This window comes from Carassius gibelio, chromosome A13, assembly GCF_023724105.1.
Source record: "Carassius gibelio isolate Cgi1373 ecotype wild population from Czech Republic chromosome A13, carGib1.2-hapl.c, whole genome shotgun sequence".
Taxonomy (NCBI): domain Eukaryota; kingdom Metazoa; phylum Chordata; class Actinopteri; order Cypriniformes; family Cyprinidae; genus Carassius; species Carassius gibelio.
In genome coordinates this window covers 8,977,169-8,999,456 of record NC_068383.1, presented here as the reverse complement: position 1 = coordinate 8,999,456, position 22,288 = coordinate 8,977,169, and the positions used below count along the sequence as shown (strand labels likewise).

The 22,288-nt window shown below is 37.8% G+C and overlaps 1 protein-coding gene across 3 annotated transcripts in view; it reads left to right on the top strand.

Moving 5' to 3' along the window:
* Positions 1-22,288, top strand: part of LOC128026060 (ADP-ribose glycohydrolase MACROD1) — a 517,908-nt gene that overhangs the window by 357,396 nt on the left and 138,224 nt on the right. For all 3 annotated transcript variants that reach the window (XM_052612789.1, XM_052612788.1, XM_052612790.1), the window contains exon 6: positions 4,096-4,217. In XM_052612789.1, the coding sequence (XP_052468749.1) occupies positions 4,096-4,217 (122 nt within the window). The remainder of the gene's footprint in view (positions 1-4,095; positions 4,218-22,288) is intronic.

Here is a 22,288-nt window from a genome sequence, read left to right as displayed (position 1 = left end):
CATCATAAAAGCATCTTAGTGCACATTTGCATTTATTCATTTTGAAGCTAGCCAAACAAGAATAAAGCTAATCTTTTGTCAACATGCCCTTATTCATGCATAAGCAAAAGTAATGATTGTTTCGTCTCAGCATTGTCTAATGTCATAGTCAAGCCAATATTTTTTCATGTCAAATATAATGCATGAACACATGAACCAGACCCACATCTTCTTCAACAAGACAGTGCATACTTGTTACTTACATCTTGTTTTACAAGATGGGCTTCCAACGGAACAAGTATGAACTTTTTTGTTTTGAAAGCAAAAACAAATGACCACTTGATTATTTAAACATGTGTAGATATCATGCACATGTTGTACGACCATAGCTTTAGTTTCATGAATTTATGAATGATCTGTTCTGGTCTTCCATCTTCTAATTGAAGAGTTGTTGCTCTAGTGGTCTGGAGGTTCATGTATTATGCATAGAAAACAACTGGGTACAGGCTACATTATGGTCCCATCATGCTAGCCGGATCCTGCTGGTGTGGGGAGAGATGATATTTCATATAGTTACAGCCTCATTAAGGGAACACACTAACGGCCAGAACACACACACACACACACCGAACAGAATGCTGTTTAAGCAAAAATGCTGATGTACCTATGACCCTAGAGATCCCAACTGCAAGTATTGTCTTGTCTCAATGTCATTATGTAATATAAGTGTTGTAAGCTTCAAAACAACACATGGTACACTGTTCCCGAGTGAAGCAAAATAAATGAATCATCTTGATTTTTTTCTTCTTTCTTGGGAGAGTTTCCTAACGACCTCAATTTCATACTGAGATTTTTTTGTAGGTAATCAACAATGCAAATATTAAATCGCAAGGGATGTCAAATTAAAAGTGCACACTTATCAATCTTTATTTGGCCATTGAGTGAGGTTTGCAAATGTTGTGCTTTAGGGTGAACAAATGAATAAAGAGTGATAGCAAAGTCTTTTTAAGACAAGTCATGTTACTCAGTGGCCATATTTGAAATGCCTCTTGGGCATGCAAGTCCAGCTCCTGTCTCTTTGAATGGGGAAACATCAAATTCTCCAAAACAGTTTAAATTTCATTTAAGAAATCACCAAAGAAATCTTACACCAACTGTGTCAAATGTTGTTGCTTTTGCTCAAATAGCATTATAAAATCTTATTTCTCAGGATAGATAAGCTTATGTCTTCCTTAGAAATGTCCTGTTTTAAGAGAGAGAGGGAAACTATTGAAATGTGTCTGTCTGTGTAACCACTGAAAGGCAGCTTGTCATTGGTGGATTGAAACACAATTGGTGAGAACACATCAATAATTAACCAAGCTTTTATTAATAGAGAACAGGATTATTCAATGAGAAAAGCACTCAGACTCCGTCCTCACACTCCCAGCTCTAATTTGCCAAACCACTACAGATAGAAATCTTTGCCTGAATAATGAAAATATGCTCCTTGTTCCTGATCCTTTCTGTACAAAGACTTTATATCACCCATCCATCCATCACGCTACATGCTACCAATACTATCTCAAGCACCGTCAAAGCAAATTTGTCGATCTATCGGTGATTTACTCAACTCATGATTCGATTTGATTCACGATTTTATTTTGTCACGATAATTTTTTAACAAAATGAGACTGAAGACATTATACAGTAAATGAAAAGGTGTAGTTTTATTTGGCTATTGCTGCATGTTTCTTTGTGAAATTAAAATATAACAAAACTAAACTGGAATTTTAAAACAAACCCCAAATCAAACAAGTTATACAAATAAAATACATCTCTTAATATGGACAAACTAAGGCTTTGTCTGTGCTCTTTTCATTTAAAATTGGAAGCAGCCACTGGATTTGAATCATGTTCCAATCAAATATGCAGCATACATGCAACATGAGTAGTTTTTTTAATATAAATTAGTCTGTATAGTTCTGAAATTTGAAGCAAAAACAGAATGGTCTGACTTCAGTTTTGTGAAACTATACTACAAAAAAACATACTTGAACGAAACCGCAGACGAGCTGAATGTGACGCAGATTAACTCTCTAACAGCAGGTGGCGCATAGAACAGCAATGATACAGTGTTTCGCTGTAAACAAAGCAGCGCTTATGAAAACACTACTTTAATATGCATTGTTCAGGGGCAAGATGAAAAGAAAATACCATGTAAAGTTTTATAAAGACAGTCAGTTCCCCTCAGAGATACATTCATATAAACTTCTACTGCAATTGTATCGCGATTTGTTTAGCATGTCAACCGATTTGAATTTGAATCGATTTTTGACCGACTCGCGATTAATCATTTAGAGATCGATAGAAAACCCAGAATTCTGGAATGTACCAAATGTGTTGTTTATTGTAATTTTATGATGTACAGTTACATTCACGTGCACTTTTATGAGTTCCCACTTAAGATAATGCAGTAATAAACTATTAAGCAAACTTAAAAGTGTTTTCGTTAGAGCTGAGGCTAGTGTAGTGTGCTGGCCAGACACGTCAGTTCATTTATCTGCTCACTGAAAGTGAGAATGATGTGCTATGTGGAACAATAGTAGCCAATCGGAACATACCTGGTGTTTAATACTGTATATATTAATGTGCAGCATAGTTTGGACCAATCAAATTTCAGTATGAGCGAGGCTACTCAGAATGATGCAGCAGGAATAGAAACTGAGCAGCTGACAAAATATCATTGTGGTTACACCTTGACAAAATTCATATTTACCCAGTTTTCAACTTTAGAAATGCTAGTAACACAACAACAAACACACACACACACACACACACACACACACACACACACACACACACACACACACACACACACACACACACACACACACACACACAAACAGTTAAACTTTTTATTACTTACACTACTATTCCAGTTAATCCAGATCCATTTGCACACTGGAATATTTTTCTATGCACTTTTTTAATCTCTATTACACTAGTGTAAATTATGTTCATATTTTCATAGTTTCTTCTTATGGTGTACATACACTTATTACATAATCCATCTGTATAGTATGTTCATAGTATACCTATCTGTAAATCATGCTGATAGTATTTAAAAATCTCTAAATTATGTCCATGGTACTGCATTATCTGTAAATGTATTGTACATTTGTAATATATTGTAGTCACTGTATATCCTGCACTTCCTGCTTATTGCACTTCTGGTTAGATGCTAACTGCATTTGGTTGCCTTGTGCCTTACATGTGCAATGACAATAAAGTGGTATCTAATCTAATCTAACATCTGAAATGCACAGATGATAATAAAGAGCTATCTGTAAAGCTAATTTGTTGGTCTGCTGTAAAATGCTGACTGTAAAAGAAGTGAGGGCCACAATGGCAGCGTGAACAGGCCTAGCAATGCAACCTGTTTATTGTTATTAATTGCCCACTGCCACCCACCTTCGAGGGCTTGGAGGAGTCAGACAAAGAAGGGCTACATTATTTCTCTCTCAGACTTGTGTGCAGCTTCCTTAACTACCCTGTCATCACTGCAATGATTTAATTCCCTCAGCCTTCTCGCCTCAGACCAGCCTCACGCTGACTGACAACCAACACATTACTATGCACAGGCAGCAGGAGGTCAGCTATGAGCCGATATGAATGTATGAATAGATGGGATAAAAGAATGGAGTAATTGATTTTCTATCTGCTCTTCCATTTCATTAACTGACTAAATGTACCCGATTTTGGGCAGTTTTTTGCCTTGTTCAAATCAGCCCCTCTGTTCCATTGTTCGTTGTCATTGTTGGTTGACTCTTGTTTTTGTAGAGCGATAACTTTGCAGAAAAATAAGACGTTTTGCACCCAGTAGAATTGGGATTGTGCGGGTACATTCCCATGATCCTCAGCAGTTCTATTTGTCATTCTCTTGTATGACTTGCCTTTGAAGATCTGACAGGAAGCTTTGTTTTGTTGTTTGTCATGTGGGATTTGTTCTGGTGTTAAGCGGTGTCAGAGTTTTAATTGAAAATCCATGTTATCTACAGTGGCACGTATTTACATTACAAATTAAGTTTTTGACATTGTACAGACTTAAACTGCTCTGCTTTTTTCTTCTTCCAGATGTGATCCATACTGTCGGCCCAATCGCCAGAGGAAATGTGGGCCAGTTCCAAAGAGATGACCTCGAATCATGCTACAAATGCTCCCTCAAGCTGATGAAGGACAATAACTTGAGATCTGTGGTGAGTATAAAAGCCTTTAAGACAGACTTTAGACACAGTCCACTTCAGACAGGCAGCTCTATGAAACTGTTGATGCTTTCAAGACTGTGTTTTAAAATCTCGAAATCAGCAAAATAACAGTCTTAAAGATGATTGCACGATGGTGGTGTTGCTGTAAGACACGCTCCCTTGTCTGCACATTTGTTGTCAGTCGTTGGATGGTTGCAACACAGCAGGGCCTGAGGGAAAATTTCAGATAAAGAGACAAACAGGCAACATTTTCTGTTGGTTTCCACATGAGCTTTAGTGGCTGTGCTGTCGTGCCCCCCTCAGTGAATAACAGTTGCTCTTGTTGTCGCAGCATTAATTCACACTTTCTGTAACATGAAGCAGATCTAAACCAGATGTTGAACGTAATTCACACTTGGACAATTTTAACATGATTTGTTCTGTTTTAGACACAAGTTTTTGTCTCTTGATGAAAATATTCCTTAAATTTAGTAAATATTTAATCATTTCATATTCATGACAGGAAGTTACATGATGAAATGGAATGTAAAAAGAAATTCATTTATTTCCTAAATGCATGTTACTGAAGTTCTTATGAATGATTCATTCATGTATCTGTCGTTTTATTTTCATTCGGGATCTTAATTTATTTTATTTTTTTTTTCTTCTTCTTTTTTTTTTTATCAAGGTCTTAACTCAAACTTCTGGTAAAAATAACAGAATACTCTTTGATGACTAATGGCAATAATTTAGTCTACATTGACCCCATCTTTTTCTTACAATCTACCTCAAGCCCACATTCAGCTGATCTGCTTTCATTCATTCACCAACCGATGCTTAGCATCAAGTCATACTTTTTCTTCATCAGTAGTTCATTGCACATTGCAAAGCACTATGACTACTTTAATTTCATTGTGATTTTACATTTTAGTCAGCTTTACTCTAAAACTGAGAAGGCATAATCTAAGTAAAGTGAATTTGAATGCAAAATTCAAACATTCTTCAGTACACAATTGTAGTACAGTACTTTGTGTAATTTTTTTTTTAATTAAAATTAAATTAAATGTATGCATTTAGCAGACACTTTTATCCAAAGCAACTTACAGTGCATTCAGGCTATCAATTTTTACCTATCATGTGTTCCCGGGGAAATCGAACCCCCAACCTTGCACTTGATGGTGCAATGCTCTACCAGTTGAGCAACAGGAACACACATGCATTTATTTTACAAAATAAATATATTGTGTATTTTTTGATGCTTTAGTAATCCATTAAGTTATCCATTGTCCTTGTTTTAGATGTTTTTATTTGTTGTTACGGAAAGATTGTGTTCATATTGCGGTGTGTGATTGATTTCAAGTATAATTCTTTACAGTATATGTAGTGCTTTACAGGTGTGTTCAAACAGGCCAGTCCCTAGCATAAACACTATGGCTTAATCACAAAATATACTATAATTATATTCCATTTCTTCTTTAATACATGTCTACATTAATAATAAAATAAAATTTTATATGAATATCCACATTTCTGCCACAATATCATGGTGCAGTCAGTGTTAGCACAGTAAATCCATGGTAAATGATGGCGAATTGTAGATTAAAAAGCCTTCTGACTGTATCGTTGCACATTGTTTCTGCTGTTTGTTTGAACTTTGAGCCGAGCGAATAAATGGTCTGTGTAGTGGGGTTCAAATGTGTAGTGTGGTTTCATTATGGTTTTGCCTCATAAACATTATATCAGCCCTAACTTTGACTGTAATTACTGAGTTTGATTGGCTTTTTCATGTATAGTTAAGTGTCAGGGTCAATTATTGCAACTAGCTGGCAAAACATTTTCCAGGAAGTCACAGAATTAAATAGATTTTTTTTTTATTATTCTTAGTAAGTCATAACAAAGGTGTTAGTTTGCTTGCTAGCTTTTAAACAACCATGCATGCTGAATGGCTCGTAGACATTGAAACAGCTGGAATGGATAAGGCTCATATTTTCCATATTGCAGCTATATTCAGATTGTTTCTCAGCTCTGTAAATTACCAGACAACCTCAGGCTTTAATGAAGCTGGCCAAAGACCAACAGCTTCGGACCGGGAAGATGTGGAGTCTGATCGTGCCCGGTTCCAGCTGCTGACCCTATCTCCACCATCTGGTGCGCATGAGTTATGGATCTGCTTTAATCCGTGGTGGCCACATCCAGTGGAGCCATGTGCGAGACAGACCAATCAGCTCCACCATCCAGACCAGCCGAGGCCCCTGAGAGGATCTCTCACAATTAGCCATGATGAGACGTCTTTGCGGTCTAACTTCAGCACTTGATGAACCACTTTAATCTCACTGTAAGGATGGAGAGTTCTGGCGTCATCATCATTACAAGGTTGGAATCGTGTGGTTAAGGTTGCACAAATTTGCCTCTGGCTGCGAGAAATGCACATGCTAGCTACAAGTGACTGGGAGTTAAATGCTAATTAGCGATTTTGTTTACTCTGTTTTATCTTATGGCGTACACAGACCTTCACTGCTGCAGCCCACGTAGAAGGTCATGAACGAGTCTGGAGGATTTGGGATATATATTTACTCCCAAAACTTAGCCCAGAGATTCTTACAAGCCTTATTAGGTAGAACAGGAGAAGCCAGGAAAGGGGCCGTGCATCCTTCGCTCTATATTTCTTTCCCTATGCAGTGCTGTTACAGTACCTGCTCTCTTACATGCACATTCCACACATATATTTAGCTTCCCTTCTATATTTATTTATTCAATAATTCACATATTGACATGAAACATGCTCTGGTTTTACTCTAAGGCAAGTCCGGTTCGGTGGGACATGTTTAGACAGCTGTTACTGATTATTGCGGACCTTCTGAGAAAACGCTGCTGCCCGTTTTTGATTGACTGATGTCTGTACGTTGAGTTTTGCTAGCCGTCATGCTCGAGTGCTTTTTTAGTGTATGCTCACATTTAGCGTTATTCCCAAACAGTGAAACTATGAAATTTCGCCCGTTTTTATGGTCTATGTCAGTGGCTAATTTATAGCAGAGGTTCCTGACCGCTTGCCTGATAGATTAATGCTAAACTCAATGGAGAATCTGTCACTTAAAAAGGCTGAGTAGTGGATATTTCTAGAAAAGGAACAGTTCGCCTAGTGGCATGCCAGAGAATGGCAAGGGGATTTGACACATGGGGTAAAAAATTGAAAAACTGTTCAGAAAAAAACAAACATAAACGTGCAAAAAAGATGGGAATTGAATGAGCTCTTGAGCTAATCCTTGTTCTTGAGCGCACAGAGACAGCCCCTGAGGCAGAGAAAGATCTGAACATGTGCTGCGCAGACAAATTCCTCTTGATTATCTCAAGCGATAGGGACCCGTGAACATATTTTTAGACAGGAGGAATCCAGTGCTGAAATGTTTGTATGAGGACCTTCGCTTCCTCGCTTTTCCCCCCTCATTCCAACAAGCATCGCTGAAATTGTGTGGTCACATTGAGTGCAAGTTAACTACAAAAAAAAATCTTACTTTTTTTGTGAATTACAGTGAAACTTTTAATTATTATTATTAGTAGTAATAGTAGTGATTTCTTTTTTATTAAATTAATTGCTTTTAATTCAAAAAAAGTTTTATTTTAATACATAAATAAATGAATTAATTAATTTATTGATTGATGTATAGATTTATTTTTAAGTTTTACAGTAGTAATGTTTTGTTTCTTAACACCATATGCTGGCCTTGCAATTAAAATGCCTTGCTTTTGTTTTTCTTTTGTCATCATTATTATAATTTATACCATTATCACCATGAATATCTTTAGACAGGTGTGTTATCTACAGGAAAGGTTAGAAGGTAAGCAGTGATGTGCTTGTCGCTTGCCAACAAACACTCCTGCAGATTGGGATGAGTAATGTTTTACTGGAAGAGATAGCTTAGGGCACATTAGTTTCGCATGACACCTGTGTTTGCTCCGTGAAGCTCAATAAAGGATGAGCTTCATCTTCAGAAATGACAAGCTCTCACAGCCAAGATGCTTAACCTCCAGAATGCGGTTTAATGCTTCGTGGACAAGGAGCAAGAGATGGAGGACTTTCACTCTTCATCTCTGTCGGGTGTTGCTGTTTCTGCTCTGTTCCACATTAATGCTGTGAAAACCTAGTGAGGGTTTGAGAGCAAGGATGAGTTTGATTATAACTTAAACATTTCTATGTTATTTATCTATTACGTCAGCATTATTTCTATATTTTTGACATTTGTCAATTTGACAATGACGTTGACATTTTTCAATCAGCTTTAATTTTAATATTTTAAGTTTTCATTTTAAATTGCACGTTTTTTTTTTTTTTAGTTTTAATTTGAGTTTTTCAACATAAACTTACTTATTTTAAGTTAACTACCAATGCAGCTTTTTTAGTTTTCGTTTAAGTTTTTCATCTGATATTTATTTTATTGTATTTTCAAAAAAAACTATGTATCAGTCTGTCTAATTTTCTCTCTGTCTGTTAAGTCTATACATTTTTAACATCCATGGCTTTTTAATCTTTTCCCCCCTTTTCATTTAAATTTCGGAGTTGTTCTAGTTAAAAACTATGATAACACTTTAGAAAAGGGAAAACAAATCAGTTTAGAGTTTTCCCTCAAAAAACTCCTAATTTGCTGCTTATCAATTGTTAGTAAGGTATGGTAGTAGTTAAGTTTAGGTATAGGTTAGGATTAAGGGATCTTAAACATAGTCATGTAAAAAAAATAAGGCGTTAATATGTGCTTTATAAGTACTAATAAACAGCCAGTATGTTACCGAAATTACTAATATGAATTTCTTTGAATTACAGTTTTTTTTTATTTGCTAACTTTCTCAAACCAGGCTGAAACCATGCCTAGAATGCAGATCTCTTATTATTCTACTTTTGTGTTTTAAGAGGAGTGAACTGGTGTGTGTCTATGAGGGAATGTGATTAAAATCCAGCATATCCGGTCATACGGCTCCCATATGAACCCTAGACACACACTCCTACTCCTGTGCTCGGCTAGTTTCTGCGACCGGGGGAGTGATCTGTCACATTCCCCTGGAGGCCCGTTGGAGCCACGTGTGACTGCGGCCTGGTCTGAGGACATCAGCAGAGCAAACCACACTCCAGAATGCCAGCATGGGGAATAGTGGGAACTGTGGTTCTGACGAAGTGCATTAACCATGCACCCATGAAGCCACAAAATGCTCTACGGCGCTGAGAACCGATAATTTACAGTGGCCCTTGTCTGGATCGGCTGGCTAGATAAAACAAAGGATGCCACAAAGGCCTCTGCTTATGTGCTCTGTTTGCAGTAGTTGCTAAATGGATGTTGCTGTGGTAAAATGAAGGGGATGGGTGAGTACAGATTGCAAAATCAATCAAGATAGTAAAACTGTCTGAACAGCCTAGATGGGAGGAGTCTTGCACATACGGGTAAAAAAAAAAAAAAAATGTATAGCCTGAATACACTGTAATCGCTTTGAATAAAAGCATCTACTAAATGCATAAATGTAAATGAATGAGGGCCCAGATACATTAAATGCATGACACTTGCTGGAGTATTTTGGTACAGTGAGAGCTTGGGGAAGCAGTAGAGCTTTTTTGAAACATTGTTAATGAGAGAAGACTTTATAACAGTTGAGAAGAACAGCAAGAGAATAGAACCACACAGCAGACAGTGTTGCTGATAAAGCATGCATTCACACTTTGTGATTAACCAGGGTGTTAATTCTCAGATTTGTATTTTTTATTTTTTTTAAGTCTGAAGCACCTAAATAACTGTTGGAAGAATGAAAAACACTTGACATTTAGCTTCACTACCGTTTAAAAGTTTGCCGTTGGTAAGGTTTTAAATGTTTTTGAATAAAGGCTATTGTTCTCACTAAGGCTGCATTTATTCGATCAAAATAAAGTACTATTTACTATATAAATAACGATTTTACATTTATTATAAAACAACAACAACATTTGACTCATAACAAATAATAATTTATAATAATAATATATAATCATTATTATTAATATTATTATAAAATAAATTAGTATTTCAAAATTATAATTTCTTGGATTTGTTTATTTATTTATGCTTGAAGCAACTTGGTGGATAGGTGTCTTGTCTCCATTAGCCATGCCAATCCATTCTCATTCCCCTCTTGTAAAAACAGCCGGTCACTCCTGCGTGAGGACAACGCCATCTGGTAGCCATTCCCCACTCCAAAGTGATTCGTTTTTCCCCAAACTCATAACATACCCTCCGGTCCTGACATTTTACAAAGAGAAATAACTACGTTTACCTAAAACAACATCATCATCTCATTTTGCATTGATTCTTTATTGTGTTTTTGCTCATTATATGAAATTTATGTGAGTTATTACATTTCCAACCCTCTTATTTAACTTTAAAGACTGGAACCACCCTACTAAAATGGTTTGTTATGAAAATTTCTGGGAAATAAGTGAGATACAAAACAATGAGGATTTTCCCTTTCCCTTTTCATTATGAATATCCAAAATACATCAAATGTCTGTGTTGCACCGCTAATAGTCCCACGAGAAATGGCATTCCTCCAGGTTTTTTAAACCCACAGGGAACCATGAGAAGATACTTTTCGCAGTGCTACATCATTGAGATATTTTGGTAAATATGCATTAAACAATCTTCTGGGCGGTCTACTATCATTTTCGTAAGGAATAAAGAGTCAGGCAGCTTTTAGCGGTCTCTCTTCTTCTAGACAGATGTGTAATCCTAGCACTAGCTTACTTTTACATTGTCTCGAAACCACAAATTGTTGACTGAAATAATGAAAGCCCAGCAGAATGAGTGATTGATTGATGTTGTGCGGTGAGATTGAATGTCCAGATTTAGATGGTTTCAAAGTTTCCATTGGCTCTGTGTTGTAAGACGTGAAGATTTTTTGGCCTGAAATCCCACACTGTAGGTGTGACCATTTCATTTAATGTAGCATTATGCTTGTTTTGCCCTTATGTGAGAACATATGTGGGAGATTGGAACCCCTCAGCTTATTTTTCTATGTGTTTAGGGTCGAAAGAGACTTTACACATTGTCCCAGTGAAAAAAAAAGGCTTTGTTTAATCTTAAAGGAATTCTGTCATCATTTACTCACCATTATGTTGTTCCAAACCTGTATGGCTTTTGATAAATGTCTTGATAAACAATCAACTTTTTAACTGTTTTCATCCATACACTTTCCAATAAAAAGGTACAGTACCTTTTCAAAATATACACTTTTCATATGTACACTTTTGGTACTAGTTTGTACCTTTAAGGTACCAAAATGGACTCTTAGTTACAAAGGTGTGACTTTTGAAAAGGTAGTGCCCCAGTGATATCTTTGACATGATGACATGAGGGTGATTAAACAATGACAGAATTTAGATTTTTGGTTGATCACTTTAAACCAACTCTGCTAAATCATGGGCTGACCACATTCTGGAGCTAATGCTAAATCGATCATAGGTGATGACTGGTCACTCCTTCATTTAACTCAAAGGCTGAATTCCAATGCAGAGTGACTGGATCAAGGCTGTTTCACTCTTGAATGAGTGCACCGCGATAAGAGAGCTAATTCTTTGATGCAATCATTTGAGGAAAATCTTATAGAGAATCAATAGCAATATTACTTCATTGTTTGGTAGCAATTTCTGATACCATCTCATTTACATGGTGCTTAATCAATGCATTTCGAGGGACATGTATAATTAATAACCCTGTGCAATGCGTGAGGTAATTAATTATTGAACTGATTGATTTTACTCAGTATTGGACCTAAGCGCCTGTGGGGATGTTCCATTGCATTAACATATCCAGTCATGTTCCATCTTTTTGTAACAAACAACAACAGAAATCTCATGAAAACTATATTATACATATATACAAATGCAGGAATGGACCCCTAAAGTGTTTTATCACAGCACTTAAAACCATTGTGCCGCTTCATTATTTATGCATTTAAATGTTCACATGTAAAACCACCACCCCATCCGCTTCCGCTTTCAGAGATTCAACTCCCAGAGTGATTAATTAATGTACATTTATGTGCTTAACGGATCGCACTGCGACTTTCTCTCCAGCCCTTTTCCCCCTTTGCTCATAAATTATTGTCACTGTACATAAGTGGCACCGGCTTTGTTTCTGGAATAGCTGTGAGTGGCATAAAGCTTTTATTGTGGGTGTTTTTTTTTATTTGCTTAGCTTGTAAGACCGCTAAGCAAACCACAATAAAAGCTTGACAGTGTTGAAGGGTTTATGGGTAGATCCATATAAAGTCTGTGTTTTTTTTTCTTCCATGTCCGCTGATCGAATTTTAATGCTGCTTTACTGGAACACTCCAGTGCTTTCTTTTGCTCGCGCGTGCTGGGATATTGAACCGTGCGATGAGCTATGATAAGTGAAATTATAACTTTTTTAATTTCATTATTTTGCTCACACTGCTCACTACATTGTGGTAAACTTAATCGGGAGAGCATGAGGCACAGCCTGCCGCTTTGTTTCCCATAAGCCATATGCGTGAAGATGAGAGCTTTGGTAATGAGCAGCAGATTTGAATGATGATGTAAAATTACTCCGCTGCAGGACTTTTTTCCTCTTAGAACACTCTCGTATTTGTGGTTTTAATATCTGCGTTTTACACAGCATATGTAATGGCGACACCGCACTCTCCACCAGAGTCTGTGGCAGAGTGCGTAACACCCCCCCCCCCCCCCTTAGACTTCTGTGGCAAAGTTTGTTTCCTTTGCCCTACATTAAAACACCTGCCTGCATCTAAAAAGTTAATTACAGTGAAGCTTTAAAAAGGTCACAGTGTCACGTACTGTTGTCTTTGCTATTTATCTGATCCAGAAACACAGCCAACAGTAAGCCAATTAGCTTCAATTAGGGCTGTGGCGTTCGGGTTGCTTAGCACGTATTCATGAAGAGTTTGTCTGTAATTTTGACATAGTCACCCTTGCTCTGAAAGTGATGATTTTATGAAATTGCAAAGTGGGGCACGGAGGAATCGGTGCATCCCTTGACATTTCACCCCGACCATCCAGGAGCTGTAGTCAGGCTTGGTGTTGGCCTGAAATATGGAGGAATGTAAAATGTGACATTTTATTCCAGCGGTCTAATCAAGGCTGATGAAGGGGCATGGTGGGAGAAATAAAGCATGTAAGCCAGCATGCAGGGTGTGGCTAACTGATTACGAGCCTCAGGGAGCCATCTGTGACTGTGTACCATTATCTGTCTTCCTTGTGGAGGTAATTTTAGTGTATGTGGGGGGAAAAACTGGCACTGCGTTATATGCGACAAAAGTTTGAATTGGAAAAGTTTATGCTAGTGGACTTTTTTCACCTAAATGCAGTGTGCTAGGCTTTGATATGTGGTTTCTGTCAACTTATCGAGTGAATTGTCAAAGGAATCAACTTTTGGGATCCTCTAGTGAATTTCAGTTGTTTTTATCCCTCTAGCACACCACAATAGAATCAACAGGCAAGAGGTTGACAGTGGAAAATGTTGATTAAACAGATGTTGGTCTCCGTGGCTCCATGGGAGTTTTCTATGGATGGATATTAATTAGACATTAACAAAGGTGGGTTTCACGTTCTCAGGCAAAACAAGAGACTTCATTTCCTTTGTGTTTCACAGTGACACATGGCAGGAGAAAGAATTCTGCATGCCAGAGTGATTCCCTATGGCTTGTATAGATGCAGAGATACCACTTAAGAATCAATGTTTTGCATGACAGACCACATCACATGTGGATGTGCTGTATAAAGCGAGGCTTTTTATTAAACCTAAAATAAAATAAAAATAATAGGTAAAGTTAGTTTGGAAAGGATTTCACTATTTCCTGTAAGTTTGGGTAATGCAGAAGATTTTATGCATTAGATGTTTTGGTTCTTCTTTTATTTTCACTAAGCCTCTTCTATTTTCCTTTTAAATTATAGTATCCTGTAAGATTTTTGCTTGTAACATTACAAAGATTTTACCCCATTATGACTTTGCACTGACATTTATTTTAGATCGTAAGATGAATTCTGTACATCTCTGGACTTCAGATATTTGTTGCATAAAAACCAAAAATAAGATTTTCAACTTAACATTTAAACCTGTATTTATCACTTCCACATGTAGGCAAAAAGTGATGCTTTTGGACTGCAAGGCTAAGGTTCATCATAAATGCAATAATCGGCTTTCAGTGAGCATGTCAAAATAGCCAATCTAAGACTGAAGATTTTGCCCTAGAATGTAAATTGAATTTTAATTAGAGAGGCCTAAATTGGATAGTGTGCACCACCAGGCTTCTGTGGTAGAACCGAATGCCATTGAAATGCACAGCCACAGAGTATAAAACCCTAAGGAACCCTGTCTTAAAAGAGGGAGGGGGCATTATTTATTAGAGGCCTGGTGAGAGAGGAGCATGTTTCATTCATTAGAGACATTTGGTCCTGAGATGTATGAAGTTCTGTCAATGTGAGTACTGCCGCTAACACCTCCTGACAGCTTTCATCCCATGGGCGAGGCGGATTCACCCAGCTGTGAAAAGTGCAAGAAATCGCCTAATCAGTTCGTGCAGCCAGAGTTCCATCTTGCCGTCATTATCACGGCCGTCGGTGTTGATTGCAGTGTGAGAGGATGGTGTAAGGTGCATGAGGTGGTCTGTCCCTGGTGATTGTTTTAACAGATTGGTTTTCCTGTGGCAGTGGCGAGGTGGTCAGAATGAGTTCTTGTTTACATCATTACAGTTAATTAAAAGGCAGAAGTAGAGCAGCGGGGAGCAGATGCCGGTGGGATCGGACCCGACTGGCACATAGGCGCATGCATGACATCGGTGGCAATGTTGTTGTTTTTCCCTAGAGGTGGCCGTCAGAGTTACTTACCTCCACAAGTCATGCGTCCAGATCAGCTGCAGAGAGCCTGTCTAGATCTGAATGATTTGATTAGATAATCAGAGAGCCGTCAAGCATGCGAAAGCCTGTCTTTGTCTGATACCCGTCTCCTAATTCTTCCCTCCCAGTTACACTTTCATCATTACACTTCAACGCAGCTACGCATGGGGGCATTTTCAATTTAATGCTCGCAGATGGATATTTTAATTATTATTGAATCAACCGTAATGGGCCCCCCGAATCTGTGCATTCTTTATAACGCATTTAATTAAAGTTGCTGGGCGTGACATGGAACCCGACACCTCCACTGCATCAGACAACTGCTCGACAAGAAATGAAGGAAAAAGCAGCCAGTTATCTCACCCCAACAAATAAAAGCTTTAGTACTCGCTTGTTCCTGTACATGGAATTAATGACTTCCTGTTTTTCATACTTTTTGAATGGAGTTGGGTAACTTTTTTAAAGCAGAGGTCCCCAACCACTGGGTCGCCACCCAGTACCGGGCTGCGGAGGTGATGCCGGTACGCAAGAACGTTCTGGGTAAAACCTGTATTAATATGATACTCTGTTATTTATTGTGCATTTATAAATGATTAAAATATAGAATTAGTAAATTTTTATGAAATCTATTGTTTTAAATGTGCTCATTATTTGTTATAATAACGAAGAATGAGCAGGTGTGTCTAAACTTTTAACTGGTAGTGTCCATTTAAAGGTTGATTATCGCTGTCGACACACCTGTGAACTTTGTCTGTGTGAGTGTCATGCACGCTAGCACTTTGTGTATGAAAACAGGTGTCCGTGGTATATTTGCACCTCCAGACTCACACAGATTGCTTTCCCGCAGAGTTGCTAAAGGCCTCAGTGGTTGCCTCACATCCTGTGACATCGCTCTCCATATGCACATTCATTTATGCCTACAACAGCCGCTGACTCAGAGAAAGGAGGGAAAAAAATGCACCGGCACATCTTATTAGATTTCCTTTGTAGTTCAGATATCCAGTGTTTGGGCATATTTAATAAGCCTCAGCTAATTATAACTGCTTGTTATAATTTTGAGAAAATTATTTTCTGGAGGGTAATGCTGACAAGTGTGCTGAGTGATTTCTATGGCTTGCTGCCATTTTCGGTAGTGTTGACAGAATTTTGGACAGAGGAATGGGATCTTGGGCAGTTTTGCAGAGGTGAGAATAACCTGGTCTTTGTTCTGTGCTTGAGAGACACAGGAGCGATAAAGTACCTCAGCTTTTAAGGTTGAGCAATGATGTACCAAATTAGGTTTAAATCACGTTACAAGGTTTTTATCATGTAACTGACATTTACCCTTCAACAGTTTTCCCTTGATATAGTATCTCAACGCATTTGAGCATTACATGAAAAAAATACAAATAAATAAATAAAAACTGAAATTTGCCATATGGCTAGATTACTCGGCATTGACACTTCTTTTCAGCTTGCAGCATGTTCAACACATTTTTCCAAAAATAATGTCAATATTGATATCATTTTGAAATCTAATTTTAAAAATTGAAATCTTTCATCTGTCATATTTCGCTGCCTTGCTGTATGTACTGTATTTTTTGTGTATTGAAAACAAAGCCCTTTCTTTTAAACCAAACAAAAACATTTTATTTAAATTGGATTTACAAATAATATATATACAGACGTTCTGCAAATGATTCATGTATGGTGAATGTTAATTATGTACACACAGCTTGCATTTGTTCTTGAGTGTCAATTCTCCTATAGACTGCAGTGCTACTTTTGTGTGTTTACTGCTTTTTCCCTCCAGGCACAGAGACTGAACACTTTCATTTCAAAGTGATGTTTACACCCATAATTCTTTAATTACACCCGCCATTACAGCACTTCACCAGGTTTAGTGGCATTACCATCTCTCAAGGTCACTTCTAATAAGAGGGTCCGCACTATGCCTGCACACCATCGATTGTCTTGCAGCTTCAGCCGGGCACAAAACAAGGTCTGCTCTCACATTCATGAGGGAGCCTTGTCACATCTCAGCCAGGTTTATGAGAGACGCGGCGAACCCTAATGCAGAAGATGAAGGTAGATCAGCACTGTTTACAACCATGAATACCAAGAGAGGCACCACAATCCATCCTCATATCGCTTGTGTATTCACAGAATAGATTTCATAGCTTTAACTTGGTTTTCTTTGGTCATTAGGGGATTAGTTTTCTACAAGTTTAATGTGGCAAAGAAAAGGTTGCCTAAAAATGAAAGGTCTTTGGTTATTTGCTCACCCTCATGTTATTTCAAACCTGTATGACTTTCTTTACTCTGTGGGACACAAAAGGGACATTTTTCCAAAAAGCACCATAAATGTGTTGTAAAAGCAGTCCATGTGACTCATGCAGTGTTGGGGAAGCTACTTTGAAACTCTACAGCAAGTTACAAGCTATGTATTATTTTAAATAGTTCAGACTTCAGTATTTAATAGTTCAGTATTTAAACCACGATCAAGCCAAAAAAAAAAAATAATAATAATTTTTTTAAAAGGGTCTCTTGTCAGCATCTTTTAAATTATATAATTTTCAGTTTATATAATTCAGTTACATAAAACAGTATTTAAAGAAGTATTTTATATTCTTTAAAACTTAGAACATTAAAAAAAAACAGCATTTATTTGAAATACAGTATACATTATAAATGCATCTTTGCTAAATAATAATTTCTTACAAAAAAAGTCTTACTAACCGTTAAATATTGAATGGTTGTATTTTTAATTTGCACTAATAAATAAACAACTCCTTAATTATAATTTATAACTCAATTGAAAACATATTGTTAAGTATTTTACTAAATGTGTTTTTTTACAAATAAATAAATCACTGACTCTCGCGTGCCTGCCACTGACTTTGAGAGCCTGCTTGATGAATCGAGCAACACTGTGTTCGACTTGAGAGCTACAGCAGAGGCCGAAATGTTCAGCGAAAGAGAGGAGCATGACCAAAATAGCTACTTTCTGTATTCAGATCACAGATGAAGTCTTTGTGAAAACTAAATCAGCTATGACCACTGGAGAGTGCCCGTCTTTCTTAAAGTGAAAAAGTGACGTGACATTCAGCCAAGTATGGTGACCCATACACACACAGCAGTGAACACACACACACACCCAGAGCAGTGGGCAGACATTTATGCTGCAGCACCCGGGGAGCAGTTGGGGGTCCGATGCCTTGCTCAATGGCACCTAAGTCATGGTATTGCCGTCCCAAGATTCAAACCCACAACCCTAGGGTTAGGAGTCAAACTCTCTAACCACTAGGCCACAACTTCCCCATTTCCTTATTTAGGTTGATCTGACCTCTAAGATGGTTGTAATGTTATATTTATGTCCTCTGTCACCATTGCCCACTCATAAAATGGTGAGCTGTTCACCAGTTATTTAGCATGTAATATGATTCTAATATGTGACATTGAGCTCATAATAGATCTGAGATTATAAATATTGTTCGTTTTTGGCTGTCTGCTCGTTAACAGACTGACAACCCTAGAAGATAATCCGTGCTCCTGCTCTTTAGAGCTAATTATGAATTATATGGTACATTTCCATTAATCATCTAGTCATTTAGTTCTTTGTGTATTTTGACAGGTTAACTATTCACCTCGCTGTCAGTCTGTGACCTGGTTTTGTAAATGTAAATGTCTCCTGAATTTTGTTTGGTCCTTTATAAGCACACCTTGAAGTGAGGTATTACGTCACTCTTGTCTGTTCACACAGAATAAATTGGTTGCATAATTTTTTTCTAATTAGTAAGACAAGAGCACAAAACACAGTGTACAATGTTCCCTCTTCAAAGGGAAGGTCATTTCCTGTGTTGAGTTTATATTATGTGCAGATCACAGCATAGAGGTGTCCGTGACACATTTCTATAGTAAAACCTGTGATCTGTGAAGCGTAAAACCATCAAATGTCACAACGGTTATATAAGCTTATAAATGTAGCCAGGAAGTCTTGCAGAGAGAGACATACAGGCATCGTTGAGAGGTTTTACTTCATGTACTGGTTGTAATAAATGTGCTGAATGTTGCAGGCCGTTCTCTGGGTGCCTTTGACCAGAGTAAGTGTCTGTGTCATGTGGCCTTCTGGGATACACCATTTGTGCAAGTTCATTCAGACACCGAGGTGTTGATTTGATTTGTTGAAATATTTTTTTTATAGACAATATGAAGTAAATAAGTGTGAAACTTGTATTTTTACATGGTTTAGGGACAGTTAAAATTGTTATTTTATTCCAAAACTGACTTTCTTTCTTCATGAACTGACTTTAAGTTCTTCAAAATATCTTCATTTATATTCCACAGTGAAAAGAAAGTCATACATATTTGAAGTGACATGAGTAAATGATGACAAAAGTGCCTGTAGTAGAAGGAACATCCATTGAATAGAATGCTTTAGTAATATATTCTATATTTACTCCAATATTAATTACAGCCTTCTCTTCCATGTTTGCTTTCTATATTTTCTTTTATTTTAAGTATTTTTAGTCTTGCATAGTTTTCTATTTTGATGTGTGTTGCAAACCATCATTATACATAACCGATTATGGTCTAGTGAGGCATGAGATATTCAAAGCGATAGGGGTGATGCTTTCCTGTCCCTCTCCGTATGTTTTGCTCTCTGAGGTCTCGCACTAGCAGAGCAGAGATGATTATGGACTCAGTGGGAAGCGTTCTGGTGCCTGGCCGAAAGTCCCCTCTTATTGACTTAAAATGGCCCCGAACTGTGCAACTCTCAGATGGTGGTCTGATTATGTTTCCCTGACAATATTTTTTTTTTCTTCTAGACTTTTTCAAGTGCTTATGACCCAGTCGCTTCAGCTTTCTATAGCTTTGTAAATGTGAGATTATTATCCACCTTGACTTGACACAATCCATCATGTTCATTCTTGTGAATTGTAATTAAATCACTGAAGTTTCACTCTAGCTACGTCCGAGCTGTAATTGGAAATTGAATGGCTAAATTTGGATGTTAATTAATGCATCATCAATATTAATGAAGATCACCTAAAAAAAGATTCTAATGTGTTTTTTTTTGTTTGTTTGTTTAGTTTTTTTCAGTATGAAATTTTTAAGACATCCGGTCCTATGGTCTCTGTGTTGCAAGGAATGAAAAACAAAAGATATTTGTCCGAAATTTTGTCATAATCACCACATGCGCATTTGGCCTTCTCGCGCAAATCTCTCTTTATCCACAAGGTATCAACGGCTTGACAATGCCACTCTGTAACAGTACCTATGTAGGCTGGGAGATAGGGAAGGCACTGGGCAAAGTGGCAATAATTCATCGGAACCACCTGGTGATTCCCCCAGTCACTTTCCTGTTTCCTGTGTGCCAGATGCTTCTTGCATACCCAATCAATCAGCGGTACCGAGCTGCTGCTTACCACGTCCGACCTTGAATCACATTCCCCTGCTTCTGTGTTTTGGGGTCTCGTCCGGGAGCTTATTCCCTCTTCATTGTTTCTCATTTGGAGACGCACCTGTGTCCAGACCCAGATAAACCTTGTCCTCCGAGACTGTTCAGGGCACTTCCCTGCCTCTCTGGAAGTGCAACAAGGCTGTACTCTGGGACCCCCAGCCAATCGTGGGATCGGCCATGCAAGGTGATTTAAAATGCATTGGAGGAAAGAAGGTATATAATTGTTTCTCAGACGCAAATAGGCTTAATAACCAGCTATAAGACAGTCAGCTTTGTCATAAGATTCAGACAGGGTTCACACTTCCTGAAGCTAATGTTTTTATTCATCTTCACTCATGGATATTTAATACTCAAGGATATTTCACAGATGTTGACAAAAGCTTAATCTGTCCTCCAGGCAAATGTCATCTAAAGCTAAATGTGTTTTTGTGCAGCAGAGCACCAGTTTCTGAGCGGTTATGGAATACCTGTCTCTCCGTGGCGGGCGCCTCTCCCACGCCACACACATATTGCTACAAGGCATTTAATTCACACAATTCACACTGAAAACGGATACTCCACACACAACAGGGAGGCTTATGACGGCGGCTTGAGTGCAAAAGCTCAAACATACTACGTTTCTATTGGCTAACAGTCAGTAATATATGATTTTGACCCTTGCAAAATTATTGGCTTTATTTTGCAAGCAAGCTTTAAATATGTTAGTAAGTTAAATATAATAACTTCTTTCTTCAAGCCGTATCATTTGTACCTCGTTTCCACTCAGTGCTTCCTCAAGAGGTGAGCTTCTTTTCACCTGAAGAGCAAATGGCAGAAATCCAATACAAAAGAAGCTTTGAAAAGAGGAGTTCTTTTTTGGAGTTCTTTTGAAAGTGATTCTTGGCAGGTTCGAGCTTTTTTGTAGGGAAATTGCATCACATTCCTGCTTAATGGTTTTTTGGCTATTTTTGATGGCGTGGAGGTCGGGTTCTGCAGTTCCACCTGACTGCTGGTGGACATCCATCCTGAGCACCTGGCCAGGGTGAAGGAGCACGTGATGCCAGGCTGGCCTTAGGGCCTGATAAAGCACATTCTCCACTGAAGGTGACCCTCATTCCCTGGAAACTCATCGCTGGACCCGTTGGCTGTCAGCTGTTGTGGACCTGGCATGGTCTATTAAGCACTTTAATGATGACCACTACCAGGGGCCGGCCTGCACAGCATGGCATGCAGACTGGAAAGACCCCTCCTTCTTTTCTCTCTCCTTTGCCACTTTCACTCATCCTCTATTTACTTTACTTCATCAGAACAAAATACAGGATGGTCAGTAAAAGATCCATTTTTTTTTTTTGCATTTTGAATTTTAATACAGAAGATGAAATGTGGGCTGACTGAAATCAAGTGGTAAATCAAATGCATCCATTTTCCTCATAATGGGGTAGCATAAGAGAACGGAAATGAAATCTCAGTTGGGTTTGATATTTCATTTTTATAATCAATCCAGTTGTCATAATTAAAAATATAACTGAATGTTCAGATGATGAATCAAATGCTCAGACTGCCTGTTCAGTTTATGAATCAAAAGCTCAAGCTGATGACAAATGATAAATCAAGTGTAAATAATTTCAGTGACTTAGTGACAAAAAGATTGGTTCAAATTTGTTCAGTGATTTGTTATTGTTGTAAACAAGATTAACTTACAACCAACCTGAATGAAAAATATAGTCTTGTTCACGAGCAAGATGCCTAGTTTACTCAGTTTTTTTTTTTTTCATT